General features: G+C 52.3%; 2 protein-coding genes across 9 annotated transcripts; both read right to left on the bottom strand.

Annotated features, from left to right (window-relative positions):
• Nucleotides 1–838: 838 nt before the first annotated feature.
• LOC132416415 (kallikrein-6-like) lies at nucleotides 839–8978 on the bottom strand. Of its 8 annotated transcripts, none has more exons than XM_059999780.1 (6): nucleotides 8768–8978; nucleotides 7176–7223; nucleotides 6544–6700; nucleotides 3487–3734; nucleotides 2269–2405; nucleotides 839–1472 (listed from the first exon to the last, which is right to left on the bottom strand). In XM_059999780.1, the coding sequence occupies exons 1-6, from the start codon at nucleotides 8976–8978 to the stop codon at nucleotides 1320–1322; spliced, it is 954 nt and encodes a 317-aa protein (XP_059855763.1). In that variant the 3' UTR covers nucleotides 839–1319. The 8 variants fall into 8 exon arrangements, with proteins under 8 accessions (XP_059855763.1, XP_059855768.1, XP_059855765.1 ...); XM_059999785.1 differs by lacking the exon at nucleotides 8768–8978 and adding an exon at nucleotides 8662–8679; XM_059999782.2 differs by lacking the exon at nucleotides 8768–8978 and adding an exon at nucleotides 7629–7647.
• Nucleotides 8979–13869: 4891 nt separating this feature from the next.
• Nucleotides 13870–18486, bottom strand: LOC132416425 (kallikrein-7-like). Its single transcript, XM_059999799.1, has 6 exons — nucleotides 18450–18486; nucleotides 18023–18149; nucleotides 17409–17565; nucleotides 16947–17188; nucleotides 16585–16721; nucleotides 13870–14706 (listed from the first exon to the last, which is right to left on the bottom strand). Exons 2-6 carry the CDS (start codon nucleotides 18093–18095, stop codon nucleotides 14551–14553), a joined length of 765 nt encoding a protein of 254 aa, XP_059855782.1. The 5' UTR covers nucleotides 18096–18149; nucleotides 18450–18486; the 3' UTR covers nucleotides 13870–14550.
• Nucleotides 18487–20622: the final 2136 nt, after the last annotated feature.

The following is a 20622-nucleotide window of genomic DNA, read 5'->3' as shown; positions in this document are numbered from 1 at the left end:
TCTGCCCCCCTCCTTTTGGGGAGGGCCTCCAGTCTCTACACCTCCCTGCCCATCCCCCTCTCCTCAAATGGACTGCAGTGAGATCTTTCAAATACCCACATCTGACCCTGTCCTTCTTTTTCTCAAGACCCTCAGGATCAAGGTCAAGTGCTTCTGCCTTGTACTCAGGGCCCAACGCCATGTTCCAGTGACCTACTTTCCCAGCCACGTCACCTATTTCTCTGGCCTCAAACCCCAGCCCCCACCAACCTGGATGATTTGCCATCTCTGGAACACAGCAGATGTTCTCACACTCCCAGACTTTTCTACCGGTCATTAGCATCTTGAGTATGCCACCCACCCAGACTTCTCCCCACGGCGAATTTATATTCAGCCCCCCTTCCAGCTGTCCCAGCCCCAGCCCCTGCTCAGCCCTCATCTTCTCTCCCTGCACCATCACTTCTACTCCCCCCTGGCCTCTGGTCCATCCCGCACATGGCCCCAGAGCTGCTTCTGCTCTCATCCCTTCCATGGCTCCCCACTGCTCTCAGGAGAAGCCCTAGCCTCTCAACCTGGAGTCTGTGGTCTTTTGGGATGTGGACCCTGCTCTCTTTACCTCCCATCACTCTTACCCACACACAGTGGCCTCCCAGCCCTCTCATCGCCCTGCTTTTGCTGCTACAGAGGGAGTTTAGTGGAGAAAGCCACCCCTCAGGGCTAGCTAGGTGGAGGAGACAAGGATGTCTTCCCAGGGAGGAGAAAAAGCAAGTTGGGCTGTAAAAGGGAACTAAGGATATCTGGGCTTCAGAGAGGCAGAGGTGGGATAAAAGCAAAAAGTACCACTAATAATAAAATTCACTCTTTATTGTTCACACGGGTGTGCCAGGTACCGCGGTATGTGTTTCACGTGTTTACAGCCTTGAATCTCCCCAACAACGTAGCCACCGCCTTATGAGGGATATACGATTATTATCCTTATTTTAGAGATGAGAAAATCTATGCACTGAAGGAAGGCACTCCCGCGGTTGCACGGCTAAGCAAGTGGGGGAGCTGGGAGCCCAGCTCAGGTTCAGCCAGACTGGGGACCCCTTCTCTGTAGGAAGAAGTCGAGCCCGTGGAATAATTGGGGAGGGAGAGGTGCTTGGAAGGGATTTTCCTGTGTCTCTTAGTGGCAGGCTTGAGACCTTAGCTGGTGTTCCCATCACTCCTCGTGATGCAAGGATGGGACTGGAGCAAAATCAGGGGGGACTCGTGCTGTGGTGTCATCACTTGTATTAAGCATTAAGGGTCAGATCTGGGCAGGTGGGGGAAGGTCAAGAAGTGCAGGTCACCTATCAGGATCAGTTGGCCTGAATGGTTTTTCGGATCCAGTGGCCATATCTGCAGACGTCGGTGTAGACGCCTGGCTTCTCCTTGGATCCGCAGGGGACGTTACCCCATGACACAAGGCCTCGGAGACGGTCGCCACACACCAACGGACCCCCAGAATCACCCTGTGGTTAAAGAGGGACAGAGTCAGATACAGGCTCGCAGAGAAGGAAAGCCAGACAGAAGGAGACACAGAGACATGTAGAGAGGGGGAAAGACACTCAGAGATGGAGAGAAAGACACACATACGGGGAGAGAGAGACAGACAGACACAAAGTCACAGATAGGAAGATAGAAGAGACTGAGGGAGACTCAGAAACACAGAGATCTCTAAAGAGAGGACAGATGGTCTCAGAAATGGGGCTCATCTGCCTGCCCTTTCTTTGCATCCAACTCACTGTGTACCACTTTTCTCTCTCTTTGTCTCTTTCTCCCACTTGGCTGGTCTCTGCAGATCCTTCAACGCACAGGGCTCAGTTTTGGCCTCAAAAGGAGAAATCCAATGGACGATGGTGGCAGAAACCCAAGTTCCAAGCATTTGGGAATCGGGATGGAGCCCCGTCTCTCCCCGGCTATGGTCCCCCTTCTGCACAGTGTGGTTATTTCCAGGCAGACCTTGTGGGGATTCTGTTGGAGCAGGGACAGCCTCCTGGCACCATCTGCCTCCCTACTGTGTCTCTGTGGTTCCTGATCTCTTCATCTCCATCCTTGTCTCTGCATTTCCTGTCTCTGCTGACTGACTTTTTATCTCTGCCTGTCCCCGATGGTGTTTCTGTGTATCAAATTGAGTCTCTCTCCCTTATCATGCCTCTGATTTTCACCCAGCCTGTCTCTGTAAAGCTCTAGTTTGGCCTGTGTATCTGTCTCTTCCTGCCCATCTCTGTCCTTGACTATGTAACTGGTGGGTCCTGGCGTCCTCACCTGGCAGGAGTCCTTCCCGAGCTTCTCATCCCCGGCACACACCATGTTTTGGGTGATCTCGCCAGGGTAGGCACGCTCACACTCCTCACGGGGCACCAGGTGGAGGTAGGCACACTGGATGATGTTAGGGAAATCACCTGCAAAGAGAGATGGGCCAGGATCACTTCACAACCCACCCTTCCCATCGATCCTCCAACACCTATAAATCCTCCCTCCCCTATTGGACCCTATTTCCCAATGGTTCCCTTTTTCCTGTTTGTCGCTCATTCTCAAAACCCACTTCCATTGCCTGACTCCTGACTGGTCCCTCTTTCCATCAGTCTTCCCTCACATTGGCCTGTCTTCCTCACTAATTACCCCTCCTCTACCAGTTCTCATTTCCTATTGGTTTTTCCTTCTCTTAGTTCCTGCCTTCACTTGTCTCGTTTCCATTGGTCCCACCTTCTTCAGTAGTTCAGCTGACCGCTAGACCCTCTTCCTCTATTAGTCCCTCCTCTGTTATAGCCCATCCTCCTTCATTGGACCCTTCTTGCCCATTGGCTCATCCTGATTGGTCATCACTTGACTTTTGGCCTTTCCTAACTGGTCCCTTCTTTCCCCATTGGTTCTCCCTTCTATTGGCCCTTCATCCAAAGGTCTACTCCCTCACTGCTTCTTTCCTAAATGGCCTCATCCTCCCCCATTGGTTCTCCTTTCCTTTATGGCCCTTCCCTCACTGGCCTACCCTCACTGGTTCCTGCTGATCTATTGTTTCTCCTCTAGTCCTTCTTCTAGTGACCCCTCTTGACCACTGACTCTTCTCAATTGACCCTTCCGCCATTAGCTTTCTCTACACTGTTGGCTTTCTCAGTTCACGTCTTTCAGCTGGCTCCCCTGCTTCTTCCATTAGTCCCTCCTCCATTTATCCTTTTTTGATCATCAGTGCATCCTGGTTGGTCCCTTTTGACAACTGGCCCCCTTCCTGATTAGTGTCTCCACAGCGACCCTCCCTCCTCATCGACCCTTCATCTTATGGCCCACATCTCCATACCTTCACCTGTGGGTCTACTTTCTCCATTGGCTGTTCACTCATTGGCCCAACTCCCATATTTGCCCTCCCTCCCCATGGAACTTTCACCCACTCATACACTACCCCATTGATTCTCACCGTTAACCCGCCTCCCCGTGACCCATCACCCATTGATGATGGGTCAACTGCATCATTCTCCCCCTACTGACCATCTGCCGTCTTGCCCCAGCCTAGGATGTGGCAGCTGGTGTGGTTGGCTGCGCAGTCCCTTTCCAGGGACAGGGGCTGTATGTGTGCAGAGAATTTGGCTGGACGTGACAGGCGCAACAGCATGATGTCCTGGTCATGGGTGGCGGGGTTGTAGCCAGGGTGGACCACAGTCCGGACAACAGAGCTCTCCTCCTGGAAACTCTCCCTTTGCTGAAGGTTGTGCTTCCCCAGGTAGACCTGAAGATTCCTGGGAAAGAGAAGGGCTGGGTCTCACCTGGGGCCCTTGGGCTGCAGCTGAGGCTCCAGAGGGGGCTACGGTGGGAGGTGGGGTAGCCTGGTACACCATGAACCATCCGGTCTTCTCCCCTCACAGTCTTTCCAGCTCAGTAAATGACAGCTCCATCCTTCCAGAATAACCCGGAGGCTATCCTTGACTCTTTATTTCTTGACTCACCTCCCAGCTGTCCAGAAATCCTCTTGTCTCTCCAAAGCATAGCCAGAATCTGACCACTTCTCACCTCTCCCATTGCTGCCATCTTGGTCTGAGTCACCATAATCTCTTACCTGGACTACGGTCTCACTGGACTCCTGGCTTCTACCTTTGCCCCTCCATAGTCTGTCCTCCACAAAGCAGCCAGAGCTATTTTAACAATATAAGCCAGCTTTGTCCCTCCTGTGCTCAGAACCCTCCTGTGACTCCCATCTTGCTCAGAATAAAGGCCAAAGTTCTCACTGTGGCCTACAAGGTTCTGCACAATCCGTCCCCATCACTTGTCAGTTATCTCCCAGTCTCCCCCTTCTCCTTCTGTTCCAGCCACACCGGCTTCCCTGCCTTTCCTTGAACACAATAGTCATCCTCTCACCCCAGGGCCTTTGCACGGGCTGTTCTCTCTGCCAGCAACTCTTTCCCCCAGATATCTGCGTGCCTCACTCCCTCACCTCCTTCAAATGTCACCTTCTCAGTGAGGCCTTCCCTGAAGACCCAATTAAAATGCAAGTATCCACCCCAACAGGCAAGTCCTAGCTCCCTCTCCTGGTTTCCTTTCCACCAGAGAACCTAACATCACCATCTGACACACTATATACGTATTGTTAAATATGTACTTGTTTTACTGTCTCCCTCTGCCACAGCCGTGCTATTCGATCGAAGTTTCTGTAAGGATGGAAATATTCTCTATCTGCACTGTTTGAAACAGTGACCACTGACCACGGGCGGCTACTGAGCCCTTGAAGTGTGGCTAGTGGATTTGGAAATTCGTTTCATTTTTATGAATGTGAATTTAATTGGCCATGTGTCGCTAATGCCTACTGCATTAGATGACAGAGCTCTAGAATATCAAGGTGGGATTTTTGTTTTAGGCAGATACATCCTCCTCGGTGCCTAGACCAGTGTCTGGCGTAGGATAGGTGTTCAATAAATATTTGTGAAGTGGATCAAAGCATTACTCCCTCGCTCAGAAACTTTCCATAGCTCCCCATTACCCTCAGAATAAAGCCCAAGTGCCTTATCCCACTCTCCTCTGACCCTCAGTGAACCAGTAACTTTCTTTTCTTAGAACTCTTCACAGTGTTCCCACTTCTTTGGTCCTTGCGTTTCCTCTGCCCTGGCTGCTCTGCCCCCTTTCTCATTTTCCATGCCTCAGTTTGAATTTCATCTCATCAGAAAGTCCTTCCGGACGCCTTCTTCCATCGAAAGCAGGTACCTCTGTTCTTTTCTCTCATGGAACCATCCCTGTTTATTCGCCTTCATTGGACTTAGAGTCATTTGTAATGGTATGGTTTGTCGAGGATTCTAGAACTGTCTTCCTGCACCTTTCTGCTCCTGCGTCCCCGAGGGCAGAGACTCTGGGTATCTCCCCATCTGAGTCTTTGCTGAATTCCCACTGCCCAGCTCAGATCTGGCCCTTAGTGGGTGCTGTTGGCCAATGTGCGCTGAATGAATGAATGAGGATGGTGGGAGTGATGCCAGGTTTACCAGCGCTTGGGGGAGACCACCCTGGGGGGGGGTCCTTGTGTCCATGACCCTGCAAGGTGAGACCCCTGTTGGGGTCTCTCCCAGCTCCCACTGGGATGTGACACTTGCTCCTTCTCTGAGCTTCAGTTTCCTCAGAAGCCAAGAGTCCCTTATTGTGGGGGATTCCAGGAAAGGTATAGAAACTGCCTACCTGGGTACGTGGCCCATAGTTAGCGTGGAAAAAAATGGTGGTTCTTGTTCATCAAACTAGTGGTTATTAGTGCCCTGAGGATTAGCCCTGGGTCCTTTACAGTCCTCTATCTATGCCCACTTTTTGGATGATCTCATCCCATCCCGTAGCCTTAGATAACCACCTGTTTGTGGTATTTCAAGCCTTAATGTTTACCTCCATCTCTGACCTCTCCCCTGAGCGCCAGCAGTCAGCCTGGCATCCTTCCTGAACACCAGCCAGGTACCTGAGACTCACCTTGGCTAAAACAAAATGTCTGATGCTCCCCCACCCATATCCAAACTGCTCCTCTTTCCTTCTCCCCCGACTCAGAGAAAGACACATCCAAACAGCCAGTTGTTCTAGTCCCCTCCCCGGACAAGCCCTGCTTGTTCTCTTTCTCTCCCATTCCACACCACCAGGTCCTGCTGACTCAGCCTCAGGACCCCTCCCCGGGTTTTCAACTCCGCTCCATCCTCGGGGCCACCATCCTGGTCCATCTCAGGACAATGGCGACAGCCTCCACGTGCATCCCTTCATCCCCCGCCCCGTTCACTTTCCAGAGTTTTTTTAAAAATGGAAATCAGATCATGCTGCTTCCCTGATTAAAATTCTACGTGGCTCCCCCCAGCGCTTAGAATTAACTCCATCGCTCCCTACAGGGCCCTGTAGAAGGTCAGTTCATCAAAGCAGCAGTTTTCTTGTTTTCTTCACTGCGATATCCCCGCAGTGTATTTAATAATCAATTAAATACTGGCCAGTTGAACCTGGTTATCAGATGGCCTCATGATGGGACAGGGGGATGTGTGAAGTCTGCAAGACGCCCGCAGGGTCTAATTGCAACCACTCCTCATTCACAGCGTGGAGACTCACGGTTTTTTGCAGTGGGCAGCGGTGAGGACCCACAGTGGGTGAATGAGGACCCCCCCACAGAGCAAGTGGCCTGAGGCGTAAAGGGCAGCTTGGTAGGGGTGAGACGTCTGCTCACAGGGTCCACCATGCAGCACCTTATTCTGTTCCTCTGTCTGGGCTGAGGGAGGGAGGGTCTGAGTCAGAGAGAAGGTCTGGAGACATCAGGTACCTCCCCCCAAGGTGAACCCCATTGCTGTCTTGATCATCAAGATCTTCTCCATCCCCTGCCCCAAACCAACCCCATCCTCAAACTCTTCCTCAAACCCACCCCTTCTTCATCTCAATCCCCATCCCCATCCCCAAAGCCATCCCTAAGCGTTCTTACCTTTAACCCCACCTCCAGGCAATTTCCCCGTCTCTAACCCCATCTCCCAAGCCAAGCTCATCCTCAAACCCTTCCCCATCTTCACGGCCACCTCCCACCCCTTCCCCATCTGCATCCCTCGTCCCTAATTTAACCCCTGTGTCTTCCTCATTTGAAACCCAGCCCCCTCCATCCTCATGTGTATCCCCATCCCAGTTCCAATCTCTTCCCCATCAACTACCCCCACCCCATGCCCAAAGAGCCCCCTGCCCCTCCCTTTTTGGCCTACCTGCAGCGACCAGAATCAGTGTTACAATCAGCGTCTTCATGGCCATTCCTGAGAAGGGAAGCCAAGTGCTCCATGAGTCCCGGCCTCAGACTTCGCCCAGTCTCCTCCCTCTCCACCCGCCTCCTCTTCCCCTTCCTCCCCGGCCTGCCCTGCTCTCCTGAGCCTTGACTTCTGTCTTCCCCATTTAGCCTCTTGATTTCTTGTCTCCCTGACCCATGTCTTCCATCTGAGGGTCCCCCGGAGGCGGGTGCCAGGGAGGACCCAGAACCCGCTGCTCACGCGCACCTCACATGATTCTTCTATCCTCGGCTTCAGTCTGCCTGCTTAGTAACAGGAGGAGGGAGGGCCCCTGACGTTCTTCCCTCTGTGGGATTTCTCCTCCTCCCTTTGGCTCAGTGCTTACCTGTTGCTCAACCCCACACCTGTAGGTTCTGGTGGGAGGTGTGATCTTACCTGCTGGGGGCCGGCTGCCTGGGGGTCGACTCTTGGGTTGGGGGCAGGGACAGTACGTGTCACAGGCAGACAGAAAGGGAGACAGACAGAGAGTCAGAAATGCAGGGAACCGCGGAGAGAGAAGTGATGCTGAAAACACAGAGGACGCCTCGAGAGTCAGAGACGGAGGGCAGAAAGCAGAGGATGTAGGGGCTGTGGCGCCCAGGGCCTGGCAGACAGACACCCTGAGCTCCCTGGCCCTCCCGGAAGACACTGGTCCTGTCCTCAGATGCTCCTGGTGTGTCCTTTTAATCTCTGCCTCCCCGGGTTCCCGAGGCAGGAGGGGGACCCGCCCTTTTCCTCCTCACCCAGGCCTCCCACGCATATTCCTCCCACCCTCCCACAGCTCCCCGCCTGATGGCTCCCCGACCCCGGCTTCCAGGGAGGGCAGTGCAGGTCCCTGAGTGCACTGGGGGCCCGGGTTCCCAGGTCTGAGGGAGGAGGGGGCTGGGGGCTGAGTATTCCGGACCTTCAAGGAGAAAGGAGCTGGGAGTCTGCACACCTGGATCTAAAGGAAGGAAGGGCAGAAGCTTGTTCTCCTCAGTTCCTAGACTTCTAGGTCCTTGAGCAAGAAAGGATCTGAGGGGCTTCCGTGGTGGCGCAGTGGTTAAGAATCCGCCTGCCAATGCAGGGGACACGGGTTCGATCCCTGGCCCGGGAAGATCCCACACGCCGTGGAGCAACTAAGCCCGTGCGCCACAACTACTGAGCCTGCGCGCTGCAACTACTGAAGCCCGCGTGCCTAGAGCCCGTGCTCCTCAACAGGAGAAGCCACCGCAGTCAGAAGCCCGCGCACCGCAACGAAGAGTAACCCCCGCTCGCCGCAACTAGAGAAACCCCGCAGGCAGTAACAGAGACCCAGTGCAGCCAAAACATAAATAAATAAAAATAAATTCATTAATTTAAAAAGAAAGAAAGAAAGAAAGGATCTGAGGACCCAAATGCCTGCGTCCCAGGCAAACACACAGAACCCCCTGTCCTCCTGGACTCCCACCTCTCACGTGTTCTGGGGCCTGCAGGCTGTCACTCTTGGGTTCAGCACCCTTGGGCACCGGGAACCAGGCCCCACGGGTTCAGTGGGGTTGGGGTGACTCACGCACCTGCCTGTAAGTCCCTCTGTGGGTGCTGGAGAACCTCAGTGTCCTCGCGAGACACAGCAGAACCAGCCAGCAAGAAAGCGTGTGTCACCAAGCTGGTACCCGCCCCTGCCCCAGGCTGTGGTGTGGACCCAGGCGCTGTGGGGAAAGGGCCTTCGAACAATCGGGCTTTGTCTGTCCCCAGCACCCAGTGCCATGCTCCTGTCAGCTCCATTTCTCAAGCTCTCTTCCGGGCAGGTGGACGGCCAGCTGCATCAATAGCTTCCCTTTATCTCTATCGGACAGTCCTGTTGCTGTCCTTTGAGTGTCCACCCACCTCTGCCCGGATATCAGGACTCTTGACCCGCCTGGCCCCCCTTCTCCAAGTCTCTCGGTGTCCAGCTCTCTCCCTGGCCATGGCGGAGGGTGCCTCCGTGTCTGTCTCTGTTTGTGTCTCTCTACCCCTCTGCCTCTTTCTCTATATTTTTCTCTGTATCTCTGTCTTTCCCCTTGATTTTCCAAGTCTCCGTTAACACTCTCTAAATCTCTCCTTACCTCTCCTAGGTTCCACCTGCGTTTCCAAGAGAAGCATGTGTACGCACAGGGGGGAGTTAGCTCCTGCAGAAGGGGTGGCGTGGGAGAGGGCAGCGGGGAAGCTAGCGGGACCCGGGAGGACTTCAGGCCTTGTTGATGAGATTTAACGTGTACAGAGAGACACAGAAATAAACGGGAATGCAGGAAGCGTGTGATGAGAAACGGGGGTCCAGGAAGCTATGGGGGGGATCCAGGAAGATTTGAAGAGGTGTCTTTAAACTTGGGCGTTTTAGTCAGGAGGAGAGAGGTAGTTAAAGGGTCTGGTGCCTGTAGGGAAATGGCAGACTGGCATGAGCTGGAGGAATGGGTGTACGTGCGGCCGCCTGTAGGGAAATGGGTGTGATAATCACAGGGACAGGCAAGATGGAAAAGGGAAGCTTTGGGGAAAGTCATTGAGCAATAAGTGCAACTGATATGAATAACGTCGACCTCAGCACCAGCTTGGGCCTGGCACTGTGGGTAGCATTTAATTCTTTCATTAAATCTAATTGCTAACACCTTTGCTTCTCCCCGTCACTCTTGGGATGAAAACCGATTTGGCATTTGATATATTCTCTGGGGCTGCTCCCCTCGCCCCCCAGTTTCCCCCAGGCCCTTCTCACTCATCTCCCCACTGAACCCAGCATCTTGTTCTCAGGACCCACCATCCTCCCAGGTACCAGGTTGGACCGCTCATGGCCCATTGATCCCCAAGTCCTATCCCACTGCCCCCTCTCTCCGTGTGGTCCCTTCTCTCCATCCCTATGTCCCCGGTCCCAGCTCAGACCTGCTTCTCTCCCACCTGGACCATTACCTCAAACTCTTCCCCTTCTCTGTGTCCTTCACTTGACCTCAGAGGCATCTTCCCGTGTCAGAGCTGACGTTGCCTCTGTCTGGCTCACAGCCCTGGCCTGGGTCCCCCAGCACCCACAGCAGTACTGGCCAAAAGAAATATAATGCCAGGTACACATGCATTTTTAAAAAAATAAATTTATTTATTTTTGGCTGCATTGCGTCTTCACTGCTGCGTGCGGGCTTTCTCTAGTTGCGGCGAGGGGGGGCTACTCTTCGTTGCGGTGCACGGGCTTCTCATTGCGGGGGCTTCTCTTGTGGAGCACGGGCTCTAGGCTCTCGGGCTTCGGTAGTTGTGGCACACGGGCTCAGTAGTTGTGGCGCACGGGTTTTGTTGCCCCGCAGCATGTGGGATCTTCCCAGACCAGGGCTGGAACCCGTGTCCCCTGCATTGGCAGGCGGATTCTTAACTACCCCGCCACCAGGGAAGTCCCCACATGCACTTTGAAATTTTCTAGTAGCCACAATTTTTTTTAAAAGTAAAAAAAAAAAAACCCAAAAAACAAGAGTTCATTTTAACATCTCATTCAGCCCAATACATCCAAAATAATAGTATTCCAATGTGAAATCAAAATACAATTTTATTTTTAAAGATTTATTATTTATTTATTTAATGTATTTTGGCTGCGTCGGGTCTTGGTTGCAGCACACGGGATCTTCACTGAGGCACGCAGGCTCTTTCGTTGCGGCGCGCGGGCTCTCCGTTGTGGTGCGCGGGCTTCTCTCTAGTTGTGGCATTCGGGTTTTCTCTCTCTAGTTGTGGCGCCCGGGCTCCAGGTCGCGTAGGCTCTGTAGTTGTGGTGCGCGGGTTCCAGAGCGCGTGGGGTCTGTAATTTGCAGCACAGGGCCTCTTGTTGAGGCGCGCGAGCTCAGGAGTTGTGGCCCATGGGCTCAGTTGCCCCGAGGCATGTGGGATACTAGCTCCCTGACCGGGGATCGAACCCACATCCCCTGTATTGCAAGGTGGACTCTTTACCACTGGACCACCAGGGAAGTCCCCAAAATACAGTTTTAAAGAGGTGGTTTGCTTTCTTATTGTTTTGCATGATAAATGCTTGGAATCCGATGTGTCTTTTACAATTACAGCACAGCTCAGTTGCAGCTGCCGCAGTTCACGAGTCAGGAGCCACCAAGGCGAGCGGCTGCCACATTCTCAGTGCAGCTCTACCCACTTGTGTTCTTGTGCTCCAGCCGTGGAGATTACTTGAAGCTTTCCTGAACCATTCCATGTCTTCTAACCTCTAGGCCTTCGCCTAGGCTATTCCCGCCTCCCGGAATGCTCTTCCCAGCTTCTCCTGGTAACAACTTGTCCTTCAAGTCTTTGTTTAAACATTACCTCCTTCAGGAAGACTTCCCTGAACACCACCCAACTTCCAACCCTCTGCAGATGGGTTAGTCACTCTCAACTAAGATCCCACAGCAGGTGCCTCCTTCATGTCACGCTGGAGGGTGACCGTCTGGATCCACACCCACCTCCCCCACTGGACCATGAGCTCCTTGAGCATAGGCGCTGGTTCTCGCTCACCTCTACGTCCCAAGCACCAGCACAGGACTCGGCCCAGAGGAAACCTGAGCAAATGTTGACCAAATGACTAAATGACTTCATTCCTCCCACGGCTGTTTTACACAAAAGAAAACTGAGGCTCAGAGAAAGGAATTTCATTGCTCAACCTCAAACACCCAGGAAACGGTGGAGCCGGAATCGGAACTCAGCTTCCAACATGGCGGTGGACATGGCGCGTCTCTTGGGGCCCCGTCTGGTCCCACCTTACTATAATACGGGATGGGTGGATTTGGGAGGAGTTACTGGGAGCCCTGTGGGAAAGGAGGGAGGTGGTAGGCAGTGGGGAGTGGAAGAACCTCTAAGGGAGAGAATGAGGTCCCCAGCTCTAGGCATTTGCCAGTGGCCTTCATGTTTCTGCCATCCCCACACGCCGCGCAGGCTTATTTATGAGATGTTTTTCTCCCAAGTGACACGCTCTGCAAAAGTCTTCAATAAAGAAAATGTTTTACAAGAAAACTTTACGAAAGTGCAAGCAGGGAAGAGAGCCAGAAGCCACGAACAATAAAAACCAACACTCAGGGGCTTCCCCGGCGGTGCAGTGGTTGACTCCACGCTTCCAATGCAGGGGACGCGGTTCGATCCCTGGTTGGGCAACTAAGATCCCACGTGCCGTGTGGTACAGCCAAAAACAAACAAACAAACAAAAAAAGCCCAACACTCATTGCAGGCTTATTCTGTGTCAGACAATGTTCTAGCACTTTCTGAATAGTAAACTGATACAATCTTCATAACAGCCCTGGGAAATAGGTGCTACTTCTCTCATTTCAAGGTTGAAGGAACAAGGGTGGGGAGGTGATGTGCTCAAAGGTGAATAGCTGGCAGCTGCCAGAGCTGGGATTGGCACCCGAAGAGCGCAGTTTCTAGAGTCAGTGTCTTTAACTATTACACTTTATCAGCCACCCAAAGAAAAATGAAGTTTTTTTTTTTTCAGTATGCGGGCTTCTCACTGGTGTGGCCTCTCCCGCTGCCGAGCACAGGCTCAGCGGCCATGGCTCACGGGCCCAGCCGCTCCACGGCATGTGGGATCCTCCCGGACGGGGGCACGAACCCGCGTCCCCTGCATCGGCAGGCGGACTCTCAACCACTGTGCCACAAGGGAAGCCCCATGTTTTGTTCCTTTTTAAACTTTTAGGTTGAATGTGGATTTGGGGTGGCTTGCTGGAGAGAGGGGAAGTTGATGGAGTTTCATGAGGGTGGTGGCCAAATACTCTTGACGTTCCTTAAACTTGACACAGATCCGGAGGCGGGAGGGGCTGGGGGCCTGGACTGCTGGGTCTGAGGGAGGCGGGGGCTCAGCCTCCTGTGCACAGGAACACCAGAGGAAGTTAAGGGATTCCACGGTGGCTCCAGGATTCCTGCAATACGGAGACGCGTGGGAGAATAGGAGGCTAGGAGAGAGGGGAAGACGGCGGAGCTTCAACAAGAGGAGAATGTCGACCAGGCGAGGATTCTGGGGGAGAACCTGGAAAGACAGGTAGGAGAGGTGAGTCCTGGGCAGCGGAGAGGCTCCCTCTGTCAGCACCTTCTGAGGTATGGCTGCCCACGAGACTTGGATGGCAGGAGTAGGGGCATGGCCAGGCTGAGTCACTGGGACTCCTACCTCCACCCTTTCTGAGGCCCCTTCCCTGCCTTCTTGAGGACGGGAGACCACCTACCTGGGTTCCCAGCCCCCAGCCTCCCCTGGCATCCAGGAGGCTGGGGGCTCACTTTTGGCGGGCCCCCGTGGGACGCAGGTGTCCTGTCTTCCTGCCAGCCCTATGCTTCCCCCACACCTTCTCCCTCTCTCCTAGTCTGTCACCCGTGAAATGCCCAGAAACACTTTCACGCCCCTTTCCACCCTGAAGAAGTAGACATATTCTCTCCTCCCTCCCTTTTACTCTCTTTACCTTCCCTTTTCCTCTTTCGCTTCTCCATTTTACCGATGAGGAAGACGGAGACCCAGAAAATGGGGAAAAAATATGCCGCTGAGCAGGGAGGCAAGGCAAGGGACCAAGAACCAGATACATTTTTCTCTCCTCTCTAAGGGTCTCCTCTCCTCCACCTTAGAGCTCCAGAGCTTTTCCACTGTTGTTTTTCAGGTTATAAAAGTGCATACCCGCAGAAAAGTAAATGCAAGGAAGCAGGCTACCTTCCCATGACTACCACCGTATGCAGTTTGGTACACATGATCTCAGGTTTTATTTTGTGAATATTTTCATTTTACATAGCAATGATCACATACACATATATTTCCGTATCTTCCTTTTCTCATTTAACATCACATAGCATAAACATCCTTGCATAGCACTAATAATTCTGCGTAATTATCCTTAGCAGCTGCATAATATCCTTGTCTCAAGCTAGCCTATTGTTTACTTAAACACTCCACTGATTCCGGACATATTCAGTGTTTCCACTGTTTTGCTGTGATAAATAATGTTGTGATAAATTCAAACCTTGCTCCACATTTTGGATTTTTTTTTTTTTTTTTTTTTAGTAGTATCTTCCTAGAACTAGAATTGCTGGGTCAAAGGTGGAGAACAAGGGTCCTGATTCACGTTGCCCAATCAACTTCCATAAAAATCGTATGAATTTACAGTTTCAGTGGCCGAAGGTGCTGGTCTCACTACTTCTTTACCAGCTCTGAGGTTTTTGTGTCTCGTGTTTTGGTTTTAAGTCCTTGCTGATTTGATTGACTTACACACATGGCATATTGTGGAGGTTCTGATATGTCTTTGAGGAAAAGTAAAGTCAAGTATGACTGTAGATCATTGACGTCCTTATTTCTGTGAATTTCCTGTTCAGGGTGTAGGGATGGAGAGATGGGAGTACGGAGAGATTAGCAATACGTGCTGATGGTGGTGTTTATCCAATCGATGTACTTGCAGACTTGGGTATAGACAGCTGGGTTGTTGGGTTGGCCGCAAGGGAAAGCTCCCCAGGACACCAGGCCTTGCAAAGTACCTTTGCACATCAGTGGTCCCCCTGAGTCACCCTGGAGGGGACAAAGCAAATTAGCTTCAGCTTCAGCGTGAAGTCCCGCCCCCACTCCTGTCTCATACACCCCCACGGTTGTCAGTCTTTGTCTTGCCAGACCCTGGACTTCCACCCCGGCCAATGGGGAGAGACTCATAGTCTCTGGGGACCAATAGTAGAGCAGGAATTAGGGCCATCATGGAGAAGACAAAGCACGTTCTCTGAAGACATTGGCTTGAGCCCCGGCCAATGGGACCAATCCCAGGGAAGGGGCAGGGCTTCCAGGGGGTCAGAGCCCCATTTCTTCCCCATCTTCGAGGACTCAGCGTCAAGCCCATGGGAGAAGGGGCAGTATCTGCAGGGAATGGATACATGGGCATGAAAGAGGGACAGGGTGGTCTTGGAAATCGGGGTCCTAACCGATGACACAATTCATAAGGCCCCGTGCAAAATGATAGTGTGGGCTCCCTCGCTCAGAAGGTATTAAGAATTTCAAGACAGCAACAGCAGTGCTTTAAACCGAGGGTGGGACTCTCCTGAGTGTGGGAGCGCGTGTCACTGTACAACTTGCTCATTCGTGAAGCCGGCCCTCACTAGCGGAAGAGAAGGATGTCCCATTCTCTAGGACGCACATTCCTGGCCCATCACCCCATCCCTAACACTTACCCTCCCACCACCCCTGACAGCTGAGGGTGCAGGTGAGAGCAAAAGGAGTGGAGGTACGGGGAGAGAGACAAAGAAAGGGAATCACAGAGAAGAGGAAGAGAGTTAAGCAAAGGATGGAGAAAAGAACGGTGGAGCAGTAGAGGGAGGACAGAGAAACACTTGTGTAGGGGCTGGAGAGAGCGGCAGAGAGGTAGGCAGATAAAAAGAGAGACAGGCTTCCCTGGTGGCGCAGCGGTTGGGAGTCCGCCTGCCGATGCAGGGGACACGGGTTCATGACCCGGTCTGGGAGGATCCCACAAGTCGCGGAGCGGCTGGGCCCGTGAGCCATGGCCGCTGAGCCTGCGCGTCCGGAGCCTGTGCTCCGCAACGGGAGAGGCCACAACGGTGAGAGGCCCGCGTACCACCAAAAAAAAAAAAAAAAAAAAAAGAGTGACAGAAGCAGACAGCCAATGGGGGCGGGGGTGGGTGGCAACACTGATGGAAAGAATGAAATGAAATTAGGTGTAAAAGGGAGATGTGGGAAGATACTGTTCAGAGACAGGGAGGGGGTTACAAAGAGGAGGGGAGAGACAGTTCTTTGCCCGGGACCAGGACCCAAGTGAGGTGAGTGAGACATTAACTTCGGTAATTGCAATAAACAGTATTTTCCTGCAATACCTTAAAATTGAATTTAATATGAAAAAGTCCATGATAAACACAGTATCCCAATTTTAGATAAAGGGTCGGTACAGGGCTGTGCTGAGACTTACTGAAGCCTGAGGTAAGTGGGAAATTCAGTAAGACTGATGCCTCTTTATTGAAAATTCTGACATTTTGTTCATCGTGGACTTTTGCATAGATTTTTTTAAAAAAATATTGCATAAGAATGTGATTTATCTTGATTACTGAGTTTTCTGGGCACACCCTCCCCTTTAAGGTTTGGGTTTGAAGCCAAGGCTTCACTCGCCTTCCCCTAATCCTGGCCGCATGTTGCCCATCCCCAGCCCCTCCCATTCATCTTTCTGCCTCATCCTCAGGGCCATACCAGCCCCCACTGGGCTGCCACTACTGACCTGAGCAGAGAATGGGATAGAGAAAGCTAGGAAAGCTGGGCTAGGGTGGGGCGGGGGGTGATGATGGAATGCTCAGCGCCAAGGTCAGGTGCAAAGATTCTGGATAGAGGGGGGAGATGGGGCTCTGTGCTGAGATGAAGCAGCCAGGGACCCAGGGCGGGGGAGGAAGGAGGGCTCACGTTGCAGGCATTGGTGCTGGAGTTGGGGATGCCAGCACACAGCATGGAATCTCCCAGCAAGTCCCTGTAAACCTTCCTGCAGTCTTCAGAGGAGATGATGTCGACGTCTGTGCACATGAGTTTCTCTGGAAAGGTCGCTGCAAGATGAGGGTGGGGGGGCTTGTTAGTGAGAGGCCTGGGACTGTGGACCCGTGGGTCCTGATGGGGAGAGGATGGGGGTCCAGGATCCTAGACCTTGAAGGAGGAGGGGGCTGGGGTGCTCAACATTAGGATGTTGAAAAAGGACCTGATTCCTGGTCTCCGGGGTCTGAGGGAGGAGGGGTTCAGGATCTGGGGCTCCTGGGTCACTGAGGGAGCCTCACCAATAGGGCTGGTGGTGGTGCCCCAGCCAGAAACGGTACACGTGGTCCCAGGGGGTTCACAGCGGGAAGGCAGGTTGACCTTCTTCACGGTGGATGACAGCTTGGCCGGCGTCCTTAGCTTCACCAGCATGATGTCATTAGCCTGGCTCTGCGTGGAGTAGTCAGGGTGGCGGAATGACATTGTGGCCCTGATCTTCTGGCCTCTGCTCAGGTATTCACTGCCCATATGCACGTTGTACGAACTGGGAGAACGGAGCAACATTCATAGCGTCACTGGGAGTGAGAGAGTGGGACAGAGACCCAGAAAGAGAAAAACAGAGATCCTGGGCGGTGGTGGGGGGGAAAGACAGAGACCCAGAGAGGGGGGAGGGCAGAGACGGGGGTCGGTGGAACAGAGACTGGGGGGTGGGCAGGGACCCAGAGGGAGAGCTGGAAGTGCTCAGAGCACCCGTGCCCACGTACTTCATCAGGCAGTGGGCAGCAGTAAGCACCCAGTGCTCGTTGACCAGCACGCCTCCACAGTAGAGCTGATTGCCTCTGAGCAGGGCCACCTGCCAGGGCTGGGCGCCTGTTAGACACGGCATCCCATCAATAATCTTCTCGCTCTTCTTAACCTGGGCTGGAGAGAGACATGGAGAAAAACATGGGTAGTAAGCCTCAGAGGAAGGCTGAGTCAGCAGCGGAGGGATATGGAGACAGACAGAGAGACAGGGAGAAATGCAGAGGCAGAAATGGAGAACAGTGCAGAGAAAGCAGGAGATGGAGATGGAGAGAGACAGAGGCAGCCCACTCAGAAACCCAGGAGGAGCATCTTGTCTGTCTGGGGCTGACGACAGAAGCTCATAGGAGAGACCCTGAGTGCAGAAGACAGGGCCCGGGGGACACAGAGACCCCAGGAGTCAGAAGGAAGCAGGAAGAAAAGTGGCAGAAGAGTCTTGTCTTCTGAGGGAGAAAGCTGCTGGAGCAGAGGGAGGTCCTGACTCAGGGACCCCTTGGAGAGAGGGGCCCTTGAAGAGGGTCACTGGGGATGATGGGAGGTCCAAGGGTTAGGGCAGCCCTCCCAGACCGGCCCTCACCTTCCTGTGCAGCAGATCCCAGGGCTAAGGACAGCAGTAGGGTCAGCAGGGCTGGAAGAAGGAATCCTGCCATGGTGGCTTCTCTGAGTCTCTCAGGGGCTGCCAGGTAGAGGAGGGGTCTCTTTTGCTGGGGAGAAGGACAGAGTTCAGGAAGCAGGAGTCCTGGCCCCCAGCCCCCTCCTCCTTCAGACCCAGGAGTCTTTCCCCTTGGGACCCAGGAATCTGGTCTCCCATCTCTCGCCATCCATAAGTCTGTATCCCTAGTTCCTTTTCCCCTAAGAGACCAGAAATTGCAGACCTCCAGCCCCTCATCTGGCAGAGCCGGGCGCGGGCGTCCAGGCTTCCCACTGCCCCCTCCCCTCAGGAACAGGAGTCAGCTGTCCAGCCAGCCTCATCGCCCCCCCCCCCCAATGAGGCCCCTTCTCACCTCCGGAGGGCCTGATCTGACGTGGGGCGCAGACTCGGTTGGGAGTCAAGTGTCTCCAGACCTGCCGAGGGCGGCAGCCTTATATCACGTCCAGCCCCCGCCCCCGCCCCCGCCCTCAGCGCCCCGGGATGCAGGTGGGAAAGGCTCTGAGACACTCTTCCTGTGCATCTGGTTATCTCGAAGCCCCGAGGCAGCTAATTCACTTGGCAGCACTCTACTTCTTCCACCCTCCCGCAGCACCCTCTGGGCCCAGCATCCCCGGTGGCCGCTACGGAGGCGGGAGCCGCAGGTGCTCTGGCTTCGAGGGGCAGATTCAAGGAGTGGCTGAGCTCAGGAAATGCGCTGTGACTTGGGTCCTCCTTTGGGGCCACTTTCTTGCCCCAATCCCCTCTCAGGGATGACCTAGAGCCCATACCGTAATTCTGACGAGCTTGTGATAATTTGTTCAGGCTGGAACCCAGTCATGTCTTTTGAACGTAATATAGGGTATGAATGAAAAAGAAAACGCTTTCTCTAACTCCACCCTGATAAATGCTTACGTTTATCAATATAGTCTCTGTTCTCCTGTGATACAGAGATTTCTATACATATTACGTATTTATAACAAAAAGGTCTGTACTAAACATTGTCTAATATAACCTTTTTCTTTATAAATTACCTTGAAAAATTTTTCCTCCTAGTATATTTATCTATTTAAAAAAATTTTGGAAATATGTATTTATTTGATTGTGCTGGGTCTTAGTTGCGGCAGGCAGGCTCCTTAGTTGTGGCATGTGAACTTTTAGTTGTGGCATGCGTGTGGGATCTAGTTCCCTGACCAGGGATCAAACCCGGGCCCCCTACATTGGAAGCTCAGAGTAGCCACCAGGGAAGTCCCTCCTCTTAGTGTGTTTAAATGGGTCTCCTTCCTTCTTAATGGTTGCATAACATCCCATACTATAGTTGTACCCTGACTTATGTAGTCTGTTTCAAATTGGAGTATTTTGGGATAGTTTTAATTATAATAATGCTGGGTTGAGCTTCCTTGTACATTCATCCTCGCTGATTGTGTTCACTCAAGCAATATTTACTAAGCTTATACTCTGTGCCGGCAGTTATTCTGGTTCCTGGGGACACTGTGGTCAGCAAAGTAAACAAAAATTTCTTCATATAAAAAAAAAAATTTCTTCATACAGCCTCTTGTTCTAGTGGGTGGAGACTGTGAATACAAAAGTAAATATATAAAATAAATAGTTTGTTAGATGTTGGTAAGTACTACAGAGAAAAATAAAAGCAGGGAAGAGGGTATTTAAATCAATGCCACCATTCAGCCATTTAACAATCATTTAATAAATATATTTTATAATTCCTATGTGCCTGCAACTTACTATTATGCATCAGAAGGTCAAAAAACATCTTTGTTATGCCACCAGACTGTATGAGAAAGCAACAGACCTGTATTTAGTTCAGTCACCTTGCAACTAATAATGAACAGGAAGTAGAGCTCTATTCTCAGTATATTTTCAAGGTCAACCAAGCGGTCACCCGTGATTATTTTTCACGTCTAATATTTGAGGCAGTATCGCCTTGCTTTGTTGCAGTTTGTGCTTTTTCAAAGCAAAAGCTCTGCATTAAAAATACAACACCGAGGGGCTTCCCTGGTGGCGCAGTGGTTCAGAGTCCGCCTGCCGATGCAGGGGACGCGGGTTCGTGCCCCGGTCCGGGAAGATCCCACATGCCGCGGAGCGGCTGGGCCCGTGAGCCATGGCCGCGGAGCCTGCGCGTCCGGAGCCTGTGCTCCGCAACGGGAGAGGCCACAACAGTGAGAGGCCTGCGTACCGCAAAAAAAAAAAAAAAAATACAAGACCGAGAGAAATGTACATTGAAAAGGAAAAAAGCAGAAACGTCACGTGGAGAACCTGGGAACAAGGAAGAATATCGTGGGGACTGTCTGAGTCACAGTGCACCTTCAAATAAAATAAATATTTAAAATAAATAAAATAAAATTTTAAAAATAAATAAATTTAAATAAATAAAATTTATAAAAAGATTTAAATAAAATTTTAAAAAAGAGCAGGGAAGAGGGATAGGGAGTTATTGGTTTCCTCCACTCTCAGGGACCCCTGGGGTTATAATATTAGGAAGATTCCACATGAACGTGACATTTGAACAAAATCTCAAAGGAGATGGTGGA

The sequence above is a fragment of the Delphinus delphis genome, chromosome 20 (assembly GCF_949987515.2).
Source record: "Delphinus delphis chromosome 20, mDelDel1.2, whole genome shotgun sequence".
NCBI lineage: Eukaryota > Metazoa > Chordata > Mammalia > Artiodactyla > Delphinidae > Delphinus > Delphinus delphis.
This window is presented reverse-complemented; position numbering and strand designations above follow the sequence as displayed.